The sequence below is a fragment of the Leuciscus leuciscus genome (assembly GCF_965113295.1).
Source record: "Leuciscus leuciscus genome assembly, chromosome: 21".
In the NCBI taxonomy this organism is placed as follows: domain Eukaryota; kingdom Metazoa; phylum Chordata; class Actinopteri; order Cypriniformes; family Leuciscidae; genus Leuciscus; species Leuciscus leuciscus.
This window is the reverse complement of record NC_138745.1, coordinates 35,104,060-35,120,226: the sequence shown is the minus strand read 5'-3', so window position 1 is coordinate 35,120,226 and position 16,167 is coordinate 35,104,060. Positions and strand designations below refer to the sequence as shown.

General features: G+C 37.2%; 1 protein-coding gene and 1 long non-coding RNA gene across 2 annotated transcripts; one reads left to right on the top strand and one right to left on the bottom strand.

The window, feature by feature from the left end:
* The first annotated feature begins 2,052 nt into the window (after positions 1 to 2,052).
* LOC309485185 (uncharacterized protein) lies at positions 2,053 to 9,079 on the top strand. Its single transcript, XM_082151894.1, has 18 exons — positions 2,053 to 2,089; positions 2,161 to 2,235; positions 3,242 to 3,437; positions 3,601 to 3,770; positions 3,851 to 3,952; positions 4,208 to 4,440; positions 4,519 to 4,697; positions 4,786 to 4,876; positions 5,014 to 5,158; positions 5,381 to 5,580; positions 5,682 to 5,799; positions 5,879 to 5,970; positions 6,049 to 6,160; positions 6,350 to 6,436; positions 6,516 to 6,698; positions 6,788 to 6,940; positions 8,522 to 8,708; positions 8,865 to 9,079. The coding sequence occupies exons 3-18, from the start codon at positions 3,250 to 3,252 to the stop codon at positions 8,890 to 8,892; spliced, it is 2,268 nt and encodes a 755-aa protein (XP_082008020.1). The 5' UTR covers positions 2,053 to 2,089; positions 2,161 to 2,235; positions 3,242 to 3,249; the 3' UTR covers positions 8,893 to 9,079.
* Positions 9,080 to 13,506: 4,427 nt separating this feature from the next.
* Positions 13,507 to 14,116, bottom strand: LOC309485246. The gene is made up of 3 exons (XR_014201120.1): positions 14,036 to 14,116; positions 13,850 to 13,930; positions 13,507 to 13,622 (listed from the first exon to the last, which is right to left on the bottom strand). It is a non-coding gene; the product is annotated as an uncharacterized lncRNA (long non-coding RNA).
* Positions 14,117 to 16,167: the final 2,051 nt, after the last annotated feature.

Here is a 16,167-nt window from a genome sequence, read left to right as displayed (position 1 = left end):
AACTCCTTTATATTTAATTAAAAACTTTTGATATGTTACTGCCAACTTCGAGAAAAAACATGAATAGGCGACATGACGTTCGGCTACTTTGAAATTGATAGCGTAGTTGAGATTGCATTATCACAGCAGAAGGGTTGCTATCATGTTACAATAAGTAAGCAAGAATTTATAGACAGTGAATCTGAGACTTTTATTTGTTCTGTTTGTGTGTCTTATATTTGAGAGGGTTGTCACTCAATGCAGAGAAATAAGTCATAAAAAAAAGAGACCAACTATAGGCTAGTGAAGGACTGGCTTTGCTAGCGTCGTCGCTAGGGTTGGGTATACAGACAGACCCGGTGCTAATACGGCACTGGTGCCTTAACGACCGGACCGAATATCAACGCGGATTTCTGTGCTTCATTTCGGTGCTACTGTTATGTCTGTGCTTCTCTTGGATGCTCTGAAAACGGACGTTAGAATAACAGAAACATCGCTTCGCTGCACGTGACGCTAGTCAGCAGCTAACTTTAGCATTCCGTTAGCAAGTAGCTGGATTAAACACGGTTAAAATGCTGGCCAAACAGTGTAAAGTGTGACTGTATTTCACTGTAGACTAGGGGTGGGACGGTACATGTATTCGTATTGAACCGAATCGGTACAGGCTTCACGGTTCGGGGTATAAATTTCCACGGAGAATACACGCTATAAAAATAAATAAAACTCGTGTGCAAAGTAATGCGGAACTACTGTTAGATACGCGGGCTCTTTAGGGACACCTAATCTGTAGCCCCGCTTTAGCTCAGGCTGCAATGTAAAGATTGCAATGCTGGGATATGTTGTGTGTGTGTGTGAGAGAGAGAGAGAGAGAGAGAGAGAGAGAGAGATAGGCGCGGGCGCGATCGAAATGTCGCGTGTGTTTAAAGTCGCAAAGTGTTTACTTATATTTGTGTGTGCGCGCGCGTGTGTGTGAGGCGCGATCGAACAGTGGAAACATAAAAACATACTCCGTCATTTTGTTTATCAGGACATCATTCAAACTGCAAAGTGTTTAAGTTACTGTTAATTAAAATGTTAAGGAAAACAAATATATTAATCTGAAATGTAGCAAATTAATTTTCAATTCATTCAGGTACAATTACCAAACATATCTCAAGGTCTTTTTGTCTTTTGTACAAGTGCAGATTGGTAAAGTGTTCAATAAATGTTTTTGTTGAGAAATTTTGTCTATCTTAAGTAATTATTTGTGTTACATTTTATCTTTCAAATAGAGGTTAAAAACAAGCGCATAATCGGCCAAAATAAATCGGCAGCATTTATCGGCCATCGGCCGACCCGGATTTCAAAAGATCGGCATCGGCATCGGCCTGAAAAAAACCATATCGGTCGACCTCTAATAGTAATAACAGTTAGGTATGCATAATTACATATAACTAACCCTCAACCAAATCCTAACCTATTCCTAAAGTAAGTACATGTAGTTACTTAATATTACTCAGTACTTAAATGTTTAATTACATTGCAACAAATGACACTTAAAATAAGGTGTAACCGGTGTTTTTTAGGTGTTGAATTTTCGGATGCAATGAAATAGAGTTGGGTCCTATTCTATGTATTGCCACGTACAAAAAACAACTATCCATTGTACCTTAATGGTTTAAGAACTATTTAGCCTATAATAATCACTCTGTAGCTTAGCATTAAACAGTATTATATAAGGCTAATTATATAAGCCTAGGTACCTCAAACTCATTCAGTCTGTGCTTGCATCTAGCTGCTCTCAATTGTCAAACATATTTATGAAAGCCAAACTGAATGCACTGATCAAGGATTCTTTGTTGACATTTTTTTTCCTCAAAATGTAAAAAGTTTATGATAAGAGGGTTTTACATTTTGCATCTTTTGTTAAAATAAATTAACAGATCATAATCTTGATCTAATCATGACTTTCACTTCAACCCCCAGAAAGAATCCGAGGAGCAGAGGCAAGTTGCCCCTCCTCCAATCCCAAAAAGGGTGTGTTTAGGGCGTGGCAAGCCAAGGGGGAGGCGTGGAGGGCTTGGCAACCCAAGGGGGAGGCGTGGAGGAAGGCCCAAAGCCTCATCTACCGGTAATAATAATAGTAATTGGTTATATATCATTGTCAAGATCTAACTTGGTTTTTTCTCTGTGCTGTTGTAGTTACACACAACCAGATTGGGAACTATCTCACTGAAGATCTTCCTGCAGCCAGTCTTGATCCTCAAGTGGAATTTGGTAAAATATGGTCAAATATATTTGAATTATTATGTAATTTTCTGAGGCAGATCCGAAACCAAGGTTCACACAAATCCTGGAACACCTGTATCATTGGAGACTAGATTTAGGGCTGCACGATATTGAAGAAAAGTGCGATATGCAATAACTCATTAAATAATGTGATATGCAATACGATAATGCTTAATGTGTACAATAAACTTAAATTATTTTTTAAATATATTTAATTGTTCCTGTTGCAGTGTTTTACAGTAGTATATGTGTTATTTTTACATCAGTGTAAGATCAGTTTAGGGGTTCAGGTCATCGCACTTTAGGGTTATTAAACAACGGAAACTGAATAATCAAATGTAAAAACAAAACACTGCTTAGTTTTCACTGTATGAATGAAATATACACTCATTTTTATTAAAGTTACAAAAGTTAATTAGCCAAGAGCAGTGAGTGATTTTCTCTTTGTCTTTAATTCATGACCCCAGTTATTGCAAGCCGTTGCGATATTTCGATAAATTTGATATATCTTGCAGCCCTAATTGCCATTAATGTAAAATCCTGGCATAAAATGTTAAAACTCGAAAGCTTGCCAGACCTCCCTTGCCTAGTTAAGGGCTGCTAAGCCACAAATTGGCTGGTGATGGTGTCAGGCGTGGCTTAGCGACCGGTCAATTTTAACCCATATCAAGTGCTTATGAATCATCAAAGCCACAAATTATGTCCACAATGGCCTGAGTCCTATTATTGAACCACTTTTTTTGGTAGTTTCAAACACACATTTACTAACTTAAATTTTGTCCCAATGAAATTCCGTCTCAATTTTCAGGTTGATACAATTTACCCTGATACATGTTTCAAAGTATGCTGAATTTGGCCCTGTGGGAAATTTGATTTGAAAAAGTTATGAAATCTGTTACTGAAAGCATTGCCAATATATGTACCCATTATTATGAAATCATGGGTCTGAACAGAAATGGCCCTTTGTCAGTTAAATTATTATTTGTCTTCACAGAAAAAAACATGGAGAGCCTCTCTGCCATGTCTGACTCCCCTGAAATCCCGAGGGCATCATCATCATGGGCTTTCAGGCAGCAGCAAGCCTCACAAAGATGGAAGGAGGCAAGGCCATTCCACCTTAAATGCCTCATCCAAACTCAGGATGTTGGCCAACCATTTTGTAGCCATTGCAGCAAGCCTGCGGTTGTTAGGTGAGATCTCATTAATGTTCTTTCATACTTTGTAGGTTTTTAGAATGCATCACTAATTGATGTCTTCATGTTTCAGATAAACTGCATGTTTATGGTTGAGTCAGGGCTGTTTCAAAGAGTTGTTGGTTCAATGACTAAATTGGTTCATTGATTTTATTCCTAGATGCAGAGAGTGTCTGCCAGACCAGTGGTTCTGTGAAACCTGCGATACAAAGAATCACAGGAGATGGCCACTCCACGATAGGGAGTCAGTCATTGAGGGCTTTTTTAAAGCTATTCCCCCATCCACATATTTTGTAAGAGGGGAGGGAGGATACAGCTCGCACAACCAGGGTAGGTAATTGCAAAACTCTTGTGTATTCTTGTCTACTAAATCTAGTAGGCTAATTTTCTGTGTATCTTTCCTTTGCTAGCTTGTATTTTGCCAACAGTGAGAGTGACTCAAAAATGTCCCTGTGAAGTCCCCAGCATAACTGTGTCACCTGGAAAAGCGGTCATTTTAATTTCCATTAATGGTAATATTTCTAAATTCTGATATTTTTTCAATATTCAGCTGTTTCCCCCTTTTTTGGCTTTGCTTTGCAATGAAAATAACACTACTCAAAATTATAGAATACATCTTGTCATTATGATGAACCAATAAAAAAAAGACTAATCTGAACTATGCTGGTGTGATTCTACTCAAGATGTAGGCCAAGTGTCTTAAAGTGTTCCAGCTGATTGTTTCTAAAAGCTCAGGTATTCATGGGTTTGTTTTCTTATTACCCAAGGGCGTTATGACATGCACCAGCCATTGTTTGCATGCCAAGCATGCCAGCAGCAGTGGGCTCCAGAGTTCATGGACCTCATAAACAGTGGATACTGGCCAGCTTCTACCAGCTCTTCCACTTTGTATTCCCTCAACCTTTTCAGCAGTGTAAGGGAACTAAAAGTCATCGCTCCAGCACTGTCCAGACAAGCCTTGGCAAAGCTGCTGGAGCACCGTACAAAGTGTGGTGGGCGGGTAAGTGTTCAACATGATAGATTTCTTTACCATATGTAGACGTCTCAAAAGTAATATTTAATATAATGCATCTTTCAGTCAGGACCAGTGTGCGGGGACACGCTGCAGCGCAGCTTCCTCGAGTTTTCATATTGTGCTTTTGAGGAAGACAACATGTCCTGTGGTGCACCTTTCACCTGCCCTGCTTGCACCCCAGACATGCTGGCAATCTCGGTGGATGGCAACAGGAAGCTATACCGGTTTCTCAGAAATGGAAGGTGTATTTTTTCTTCCAGTATAGATTGATTCGATTTTTTATATTCAATATTCAGTGTGGATAAATGTTCTGTTTGGTTTCTTCCTCAGCTCCGACTCTTCGTTTTTTCAAGGGTCATTTATCGCAGAAGACACATCTGTGTCGGCATTTGTTGATGTCTTGCATAAAGCTGTGAAACAGGCAGGTTTCAAATTATTTTTTAATTACTATGTTTTTACAGTCCAGATTGTATTTGCACTGGTTAAAAAACTGCCCTCAGCTTCAAATTACAAGGAGTAAATACAGTATGTTTATAGTGGGTCTCATTTACATCACAGCTACCTGGACAAGGCAGATGTGGGAGCTCCTCGTGGACAGCAGCGAAGGAAACTTCTAAGAGGACCTTCAAGTTGGACGAAGAGGGTATGGAGGTTGCGGTGTGTCGACATGGTTTCCTCCTTAAAGCACTTAACATGTTCAGAGGTGAGATTATAATAAATTGTTTGCTGTTAAATGTAAATTTGTACTGTTGTTATTTGTATGTTGCTTTGTACAAAAGCTAAATAACATAATCATATGGAGAATCATCTCAATTATCACTATTAGTTCAGCTTATACCACTGCTTAGTTTGCTATTATGATGCTCTCTTTAGAATGTACAATAATAAGATATTTGCATTTCTAATACAATTTGTATATCCCTAGGTGAAATCTTTGCCTACCCCATGTATCTACACAAGGAATTGATGTGTTCAAAGCCAAGGTTCATTGCCATGGATGTAATGTGTAAATACTGGCCATATTTACGCAAATCAGCGAACATCCTTCCTGATCTCCAGGGGCTAACTTCAACCAGGCCTTTCTTAAGCGTCATGCACGCTACAGCACATTCGACTAAGTGTGAGGTATGTTTAGTGTTTATTATGTTTAACTTTATCATATGTTTAACTTTTTACCCGATAATGACCGGCGGACATTACATTACCCCTTACATGTCTTCTTCTAGATTACATGGAGTGGCAAGAATCAAGACGGAGCAGGGTCAACAGCGGGGGAGGAAGTTGAACAAGTGAACAGCTACCTCTCCCGCTGTGCCTTAACAACTAAATACATGTCGAAAGGAGGTAATTGTAGTATTACTCTTCTAATGTCATTTTTTTATTGCTTATTGCATGATTTTTACTCAACATTTACTCTCAACAGCACGTGTGGACATGCTGACAATCCAGGCTATGGCCTGGAACTACAAGAAATTCATTACACTACATCGGGCATTGTCTGCAAGATATGTGAAGGTGTGTTCTGTGTAAATGGATTCAATTTGTGTTTATTGTGTAGCTTTGTGTAACTGTATTGTTTAACTGTTGCATTAGACTTGCCAGAGGCTTCAGGAGGAGACTGCAAGTCTAGCGGAGCTTAAAGAAAGCTTGGCTTGCACCGATGAAGCAGTGTGGGTTTCTGATGTGCGGGAATGGGCAGCTGGTGGTAAGTTTGAACCAATAACATGTTTCATTTTGTGCTTCCTCATTGGTGGGGATCATTTAGATCATGATATTTAAGCTGCCTACTGCTTACTATACTTCATGCCACTTTCTCTGTAAGCCTTTTTTTGGCACCCACCCCCTCCCAACTCGTCCTTCTTTACACTATTGTGTTTTTGTGTTGCGTTTCCAGAAACAACAGGTACTTCCCTAGAGAAGTCCATTGAGGGACAATATCTTAACATGAGGCAGCGGAAGCAAGCTCTATACCGGCAAAATGGTATTATTACATTGTCTATAGATAATTGCTCACTGTATTTTTTGTCACTATTTTTACCTTCTGCTTCATGTCTTTACAGATAGCGGCAAGTTCCGTCACCGCCTGCGGAGGAAAATTGCTGAGAGCAAGAGATTGCTATATAAAGACATCGAGACATACAACAGTCATGAGCCTGCCATGGCAATTGATGTCAATGAAGTGGAGCAGTCACTATCCGGAGACAACCCATCCCCAACATGGCCGTGGGAGGTTCATGGCAGCGGTAAGCGGAGTTTCCGGAGACATCTGATTTGTTTTGTAAAGATTCAAGTCAAAATTTGTATTTATACATTTTCTTTACTTCTTTTGTAGCACAAATCGAAGACAAGTTGAAAATTTTCAACAAATCCATGCTGAAAATGAGACTAGAGGAGGAAAGGACAATACTTGTTCAAGAGATGGCCCAGCACTGCTCATGGTTGCAGAAGTTGCAGGCTACTCTTAAAAGAAAGACTTCAGAGGAAGGCAAGTTTCATCTTTCTAACCATATCAATCAAACAAGAAAGTTATGGTGATAAGGACACCATACTTTAACTTTACATAAAAAGAGACATATCTTATTAGAAATCAGTTGAAAAACATTACACTGACCATCTAATTTTGTTGAGTTATCCGCAAAGTGAGAGCAAATGTTCAGTCAAAAGTCAAAGCCAAATATAGACATAACTGTATAAATTATACATTGATTCTTATTAAAGCTACTATTAAAGTTCTCAGTCAAGAGCAGTGAGTGATTTCCTCTGTTTTTATCAACATTAAATGGATAGTTCTCTCTAAAATGTTAATTGTCATCATTTACTCTCTCAAGTTGTTTTAAACCTGAATAAGTTTCTTTTCTTCTGTTGAAAGTTATTTGGAAGAGTCTGGGTAACCAAATCCATAGTATATTTTTTCCTATTGAAGTCATTGGGGACCAACAACTGTCTGGTTACCAACATTCTTCAAAATATCTTCTTTTGTGTTCAGTGCAAGAAATAAATTAATACAGGTTTAGAACAAAATTACAGCGAGTAAATAATGACAATTTTTATTTTTAGGTGAACTATCCCTTTAAGGACAAGTGGCTGCATCCTGTTTAATATTACAGCTGTCTCTGTAAGAGCTGCACACGACGTGTCTAATATACACGCATTTGATAAGCAGATTTCTCTCATGTTTCTCGGTTTGCTTTCAGTTTAGACATAGCCAACTTTCTCGATGTCAACCTTGTGTGTATTTGAGCGTATTAACAGAATAAAACTCAAAAGATAACTAGATAACTTTTAATTCGAGTATCAGGCGCTAGTGTTCGCGCTCAGCAAAGCTCATGTTGGAACGTTTAACCGGTAATGAAGGCTTTAAAGCACGTGTAAATGATGACCTTTTGTAAACTCGCTGAACTGCAGTGTCCCATTCCTCTACTTTAACATTTGATGTGAGTATTTGCCGCGTTGTTCACTAGGCTGTAGAGACACACGATATAGGCTACACATATTTCTACAAAAGCAGTCAGCCACTTGCTTGGGGCAAGGATCACAGCGCAAATTTGAACTATATTGAGATATATGCGATATTGTCTAATTCTGTATCGCATTTAAAAATATTAAAAATACAGATTTTTATATCGATATGTCATCCAGCCCTAGTATGTGCCATCCATAAACTTGCACTCTGCAAGTGAAGAACGTCTTGTGGTGCCATCTCAAAGAGGCACTTTCTCGGACCTTTACCATGACTGTTCCCTGCTGGTTGAATGATCTCTGCCTATTTCAACCAGAGCTGCAGAGTCAATAGTCACTTTCAAAAAACACCTGAAGACTCATCTCTTTCAAAAGCACTTGATTTAGTATATTAACATGTCTGTTCTCTTCAAAAAAAATTAAAATTCTGTACTGCGTTAGATCAAACTGAGAAAGATCATGGTACTTGCATATTGTTGTCCTACTGTGGGTTTAACTGCTTCTATTGTCTCCTTTGTAAGTCGCTTTGAATAAAAGCATCTGCTAAATGAATAAATGTTAATGTATGTCATGGTAATTTGGAGTTTTTTTCACTCTTCACTTACAGACAAGCGAAACAAGGGCCTTTCCTGTCTCTGCAGAAAGCGTCTATCTGAAGTTTCGGATATGTTGACCGAGGTGCATCTCCAATACAAGGCTGTTTTGGGCCCTCAGGGCTCTGCTATAGAGCTGGAAGAGGAGAATGAAAGTGACTTCAGCAGTCCAGACACCAGTGAAAATGAAGAGGAGTGCAGGTAATAATAATTATGTGAAAAGTGTTATTTTTTTAATAGCTGTAACTTATGTAACCTGTCAAATTGAATAAAGATAACATTAATACTACATTTGTCTTCCAGAGTTTGAATAGGGACATGTTTAATCTTTACTCTGTTTGTGTCTGTGTCTCTCAGGGAGGAGCTACCGGGCAGGTGTCTGTAATCAATTGATTGCAGCCTGGGCAGTGTGAGGGACTTTCATGGCTGCTATTCTGCTACTGTATCACATTGTTTTTCTTTTTGTTTGCCTTTTTGCCATATAACTGATTACGCCACACTTTTATTTCATACCATATCATTTATACTGATTATTGCTTATTTCTCATTTTTCATCTCATATATTTACTGTAATAAATCACTATTTTTTGTATCTTAATCCACGTGTGGTCTCCCATTTCATTTTGCATGGGCAAAAAGGAGCCTGGTCACGGTTACACTGTTGTTCCACTTTTCTGGACTTGTAAGGTTTATATATGAGCTAAAATCACACCTTACACATTCACTGACTATAGCGCTTTCTAGAAATGAATTTTTTTTCAATCTTATGCTCCGCCTACTGACAACACACAAGCAGCTGGAGGTCCCTGAATCAAAATATGTTCCACATGCTGGCATTTCATGAATTAATGGGTGTACCACTTGTATACAAGGTGTTACAAGTATATCCGGTACATCAAGCTTGCCACAGCTGGTAAGGTCAGTGAAATTGGGTTTATCTCAAAACACACCTCTTTATAACATAATAATCAATCAAAATATAGAAGTTTTAATGGTTTGTGTATGATTTCAGAACTTTTGTTGACTGACATATGTCAAAATTATGCTCTTTGAACGGTTGTTGTTGAAGATATCTTGTGCATCATGATTCCCACAGCACCTAAGATGAGCATAATTAGGTTTATTTCACCACAGCACACCTTTTTATATCATAATCATTAAAAAATATGGACGTTTTAATGGATTGTGTATGATTTCAGAACTTTTCTTGATCAATTGTCAAAAATATACTCTGAATTTCATTACATTTATTATACAGGAAAAGTTTAAAGTAACAGTTAAGTCACCGTCAAACGGGCCTGGCTCAGTTTAAGCAACTGGTTTACAGCAGGTTCCTGTTCTGCAGCAACATAAAACAATGAACAAGCTCAGTACATTTTTACAAGTCATAGATATAAACTGTACAAAGTACAGGCCGATTCAACAGTAAAATACGTGTTTAAACAAATTAGTGTGTGCAAGTATGACTATCCCGGAGAAATAGTTTATATGACTTTTTAAAATAAAACATACATCAAATGTATATGGTAATACAGAGCAGCACTACAGGCATTAAATAATAATACATTTAATTTGTTTGATTGGGGAGACAAAGAAAATGTGCAGTGTTGGGGGTCCTTCAGAAGCATGGTAAACACTGCCATAGAGAGTACTGTTGCAGTAGTCCAGTCTGGAGGTGATGAGGGCATGAACAAGATTGATGCATTGGATAATTAGTTCAATATAGAATATGGGGCTATGCATGCAGTATGATGCACCAAAGTAAGCAGGAAGATAGAACATGTCTTAATTCATATGAATAGACATGCACAGGCTTTTAGCATATGGGTAATGGGTTACAGTTTACATAGTCCCATATTGTAGATTGTGGAACCAACTTTACAGGTGGTACATTTTGGCCTATTTAACACTGAAGGTGGCTTTTCGAAAAGCCTTTAGCCTGTGACAATGACTGACTCTAACCCTAACCAGAGTAACCCTGTGATTGGTACACCGAGTCAGTTTAACAGGTTTGTTGGGTTTCGCTTTATCCAGTTAGATCTAAGCTTACACCGACTCCTGCTCTAAACCTAACCAGAGTAACCCGGTGGTTGGTACACTGCATCTACTCCTGATTTACCCAAACCAGAGGAGTCTGGATTCTGGCGTAGCCTTTATCTATTTCTGCTCTAAAACTTACCCATAGTAACTGTCGAGTGGTGCACTTGTCCAAGTGTTTATGGGGTCCATACCCGATCCAATGGTAGAATCACAGAAGCACTGTGATTTTATACCCATAGGGCAGATAGGCCTTTCCCACTATAGTTCCAAAGTTCTAACCTAATAAGGTAGTCAGACAAGCATTGGCCACTTCTTTCCTCGGGAGGGGGAAGGGCTGTTGTAATATCCACAAAAAACCTAACTCTAACCCTAACTCTATCTCTAACCCTAACCTTCTAACCCTAACCCTAATGGTAATAATTTACTTGGTGCAAAGAAAACTTGTCACAAATAAAGGTAATTGATCAATAGAATAACTTGTCACAATTAAAGGTAGTTGACCTTTAAATAAGACAATCAATTTAGACAAGCATTGGTCACTTCTTTCCTCAGGAGGGGGAAGGGCTAAAAAAAACCTAACCCTAACTCTATCTCTAACCCTAACCCTAACCCTAACTCTATCTCTAACCCTAAGCCTAACCTTCTAACCCTAACCCTAATGGTAATAATTTACTTGGTGCTAAGAAAACTTGTAACAAATAAAGGTAATTGATCTATTTCTAGAATAACTTGTCACAATCAAAGGCAATCGATCTAAATTTTGAGAATTATTAATAAAGCTGATCAGCCTCACAAAAACATGCACCGGCCAACACACTCCTGCGATCTTCCTAAGGAAGGTGTTGCTTTATGAAAAACCTAACCTTAACCCCAAACAGTTCTGTCAATGGTTGGAGAATTATTTGGGAACTGGTTTGTCCTGAAAATTACTGTCCATATGCTGTCTGAGGATTCGAGTCTGAACCCTTGACTTGCCAAAGCAGGGGCCTGTAGGCTTCCATATATGGTAGTTGAACAAACTCAGGGTTGCAGGATTACTTTCGAGTTGACAAAACCAAAACAATTCAACCAGGCTTTGTTGGTACCATGATGCAGAACTTATGTGTGACATCAGTAGCGAACAGCCAATCACATGCTGTGAAATAGTGAAACTGAGATTCATTTCTTGAGAGAAACAGCAAAATTCACTTTTTTTCCTACAATTTTAAGAAATTAAACAAATTTACACAGCAAGGAGAAAATAGCTGTCTATAAAAGGACAACTAAAAGAAAAGGTCTCACTACTTTATATTACTTTAAGTAAAATTTGTAAAGGTAGTTATTATGGTTGACAAAGGTATAGTAGTCTGAACATGCAGTCATTTTATTGCTTCATTTATTGATTCTAAAGCATATTTATATTACCTTTATATAATAAAAATTGTACCTGTGATTGGTCAAGGGTATAATAATTACATAATATTTAAATCATACAAAAGTGTTTTATTCTAAATTAGCATTACTAAATGCCAGACGATTTTGTCTTTTAAAATCATTTGCTATGTACTGACTATTAATTTGGAGTATAAAGAGGTGGAGGAACTTTATCGCATCAGACATGTGACACTTTGCCCTCAGCTGATTGGCCAAACTTCAGTCTGAGATCTCGAATCCAGAACACAACCTGCACAGGAGCAGGTTAGCTGTCTATATGCAGAGTAAGATACTATGGCGACGAACACCGTTTAAAGCCAATCTTCTTTCATAGTAGGCTACCTAAAACCCAGGGTTGGCGGAAACTAAACTGAAACACAGCTGGCTAGCCACCTAAACCGGCTTCATGGTCTACGTTAGGCCCCACTGGTCAGCTGTGAAAATATTTAGCAAAACATATACATCTGAATTTATTTTACAAAATTGCACATATCTTTATGTTTTATGGTCGTGATTATTGTTCATGACATGCTTATAAAATTGTACTGTATCTCTGCATATTACATGCCTGGTGTGTGTGTGGCAATATTATATATGATATTTAACCAGATAGCATCTGAGAAAAAATGTTACTGCCTCTGGACCCCAGGTTATCGTAGAGCCCATCAACGGTGTAAAAGAAAATGGCACATTCAAAAGAGCTTGAATCCTTAAAACACTAGTCAGATCTTTCTGAAATGTGTTATGCTATTTTGCCTACTTAAGATATGGTTTATAATTATATCGGTTATTGGTCCATTTCTTTATGTTATATGAACCACATAATTTAATTACACACGATTAAAAGTGTAATTATACAATATGTATATAAAAATGTCTACTTCTGACCCCTGTTGCTAGGCAAGAACCTGTACAGCTTGGCTAAAGAACAATACACAGGCTGCATGAAACAACAGAACCTTATAATATGCATTGAATGATAATGCATAAGAATCATGAGATTATCATCACCCAATTATGCACTGAGTCATTGTTAGAAGTAAATAATTTTTATTGTTACTTATGCTTTGGATTTTCAATACATGAACATTCAATCAGAGGAAGTGTGTCCACTCCACACACATTGGGAAAACACCTGCAGTAATGGGAATAATCTATTTGACTGTAAACATTAACAACCATCAAATAAACTCAGATCACAAACTGCACAACTACCTTTAACAATAAAATACTGTTAACATACTAAATTTAAAAGCTATTCCATATTTATTAATGTATTGCATACTACCGGTCATTTCATTTACAGACATTGCTTCTTTTAATTAATTTGTACTTTGTTGAATGTTGTCTATTTGAAAGGGACAATAGTATGTCACAATTATCTTATGTATGAAAGTGACAAAAATATCTCAATATTTAGCAAAAATTGAATTTAATATACATTTAATAGAAACTATAAGCTGATGAAAAGTGGACAGGTGTGTGGAGTTGTGTTTAGGCTTAACAGGCTGTTTGATTGGAGAGCCCTGTGCTAAAAGTGGCATGAGGTAGAAGCGGCACCACCACAACCACCAATCCATTGTCCACTGGAACATTCTTATCGTCTTGGGTCTTCTTTTTGGGCCATTCTACAGTCTCACCACCATTATATAACAGGAGAGCCTAAAAAACAAATTGGAAAAACATAGATTTGTGCCCAAAATTCCAGTCATTATTGGGAAATAAGTCCTTTCAGAATGAATCAAGACCTGTTCACCTTGTAGGGAGTTATTTTCAATATAATGACTGGCATTCTACACATGATCCCTTACTTATTAAATTACTACAGTCATTCACAGACATAGTATTGTGTGGCTGTGAAATGAAAGTGAAAGATGTACTGTACTTACCAAGGATCAACGACCAGACAGTGTAGTGGTACTTATACAGGGAAGTGGGACACGAGAAAGACCGGCTTCTTCAGCTTGCTTCTGGAGGGTGGGGGGGGGGGGGGTGGATATGTAATGATCAGCTGACATTTTACAGAAGTTGGTAAAGTAAAAAATGTAGGAGGTTCAACACAGTACAATACTTACTTATCTACCTTACCAAGGACCACTGATGGAACTGAAACCAAATAATGGAGTAGGACCACATCAGCCTATCAGGAGCAGTGACTGGTAAAACATCAGTAAAGAGGACAGGTGTAAGGTCATTTAAACCACCATGAATATAAAATTTCAGCTAAATAAATCACACACACAATCCACCAAAACAATCGCAAATTTATAATTATTGTAAATAATCACACTACATCACCTTCTATTGTATGAATGTTGGAAAATGTCAGGTTGGAAATGTGTTTGTGATGACCATTATGGATATTGCACATTCCTTTTAAATTATTTACACTGTCATCCGTGAGGGATTTTTTTTCTCAAATAAATTGCATCTGACTTACAGCATGTATTGAAGAGTCTTCATAGAGAGAATGAAGAGTTCTGCGTCCATTTGTGAACACATTTTGCTTGGTTGAATAATTTACTAACCTCTTGATAAACCACATATCAAAAGAAGAACCTGTTTCTGTATGGAGTTAGGCATTCTTGAATTATCCAGTTCTGAAATGCCAGAAAATGTTGAACATCTACCTTCTTCAACACAGTGCTTGTAAACAACACTTTATTTTGAATAGAAATATAACAAAATTACTATTATAAAATGTTATTGAAAATGAAATGTACAATGAAAAATAAATAAAACTACATATATTACAAAATGAAAAAACTTAAACAAATGACTCTTTGGGCTCCCAAGTAGGAGTCCACTTTTTCCCACTGAAAATACAAGGGAAAAAATGATGTTACAGGTGATATTTCAGTTATTAGATTGAGAATGTTGACTTTAAACACTATTGCACATTCTTCAAAACAAGTTTGACTTCAAAACATGTGTAAGAGTGAGAGTGAAATAGAGAGTCAGAGCAGACTATTTCTGCATTTGTCATATAGTAGAATGCATACCATGCTGGACAAGGCTCCCAGTCAATAAGTAATTCTGTTTGGCCCTATGAAAGGAACAACAATACATGCTTACAATTTTTTTTGCATCAGGCCTTGGTAACAGCCGCCATGCTTCCAGTTTCATGTTTTACCATGATATTTCAAGTATTTTAGTTAAGAGACTGTAGTATATACTTTATACAATATTTACATTATTTGACTATTTGCCATCTTTACTTCTGTGATTGACAGGTTTTTTAAATTAACATCTTGACTAGGGCTGAACGATTAATTGCATTTGCAATAAAATCACGATATGATGAAACGCGATTTTGTAATCGTAAAAGCTGCGATTACACCCTGGTCACGTGACACGCGAGAGTAAAGCAGTCTGCACTACAGATGAAGCATCAACTTGGCTTTGCTTGATATGTTAACTTACTCATGTAGTGTGCGTGCTCGCCCGCCGGTATTTTCCTTACAAATGCTCTATTAAGGCATCATATGTCTTTTGGAATGTATTTGGCTTATATATTAAAAATAAAAATAATGAAAACCATCCACAGAAGGCTTTCAATTTCAAATAGACTACTCGCACGCGCTTTGTGATGAAAGCACTCGCACATGCACGTGAGCGACTCAACGTCTACGTGGTTAAATGTACTTGCATCTCAAAATGTTTTTATGGAGCAAGATTAATGTAAACACAGTTAGAGTTATATCTTAAGTTATTAAACAGATAAGACAAACCACATTTTATATTTTTAAAAGAGATCTGTGCATTAGTGTGAATGAGCAAAAATCCCTTACAACTCTTGAATGGAAAACGTTTAGACAGCCAAAATACTGAAAGCACTCTTTGTTTATTGCTTGTAATGTTTTTTCCCCCCTTTAATATTGATAGCTTTTATGTTTTGAAGCTAGTCGTTATATAGGCTAGACTATTTTAAAATTCTTAACATGTAATTGTAGTTATTTAGTTTTTTTATGTGTAATTGTTTTTAAAAGTAGCCTACTTATAAATAGTTAAATAAATATTTTAAGTTTTATTAATAAGATTAATTAATAAGAAAAAGTTGATCGGCTTATGAGGTGCCTAAAAATTCCCATCCATATTTTACAATGATTTATTGCTTATCTTTGTATCTTTGTTGAATAATAGAAAAGATAAAGAGCTTTAAAAATAATTGCATATTAAATTTCAATCGCAATATTGTTAAAAATAA

Coding starts and splice junctions, on each gene's coding strand:
- LOC309485185 (XM_082151894.1), top strand. CDS start 3,250: ATGGAGAGCCTCTCTGCCATGTCTGACTCCCCTGAAATCCCGAGGGCA. Junction 6,699..6,787: donor GTGGGAGGTTCATGGCAGCG/GTAAGCGGAGTT, acceptor CTTCTTTTGTAG/CACAAATCGAAGACAAGTTG. Junction 6,941..8,521: donor AAGAAAGACTTCAGAGGAAG/GCAAGTTTCATC, acceptor CTTCACTTACAG/ACAAGCGAAACAAGGGCCTT.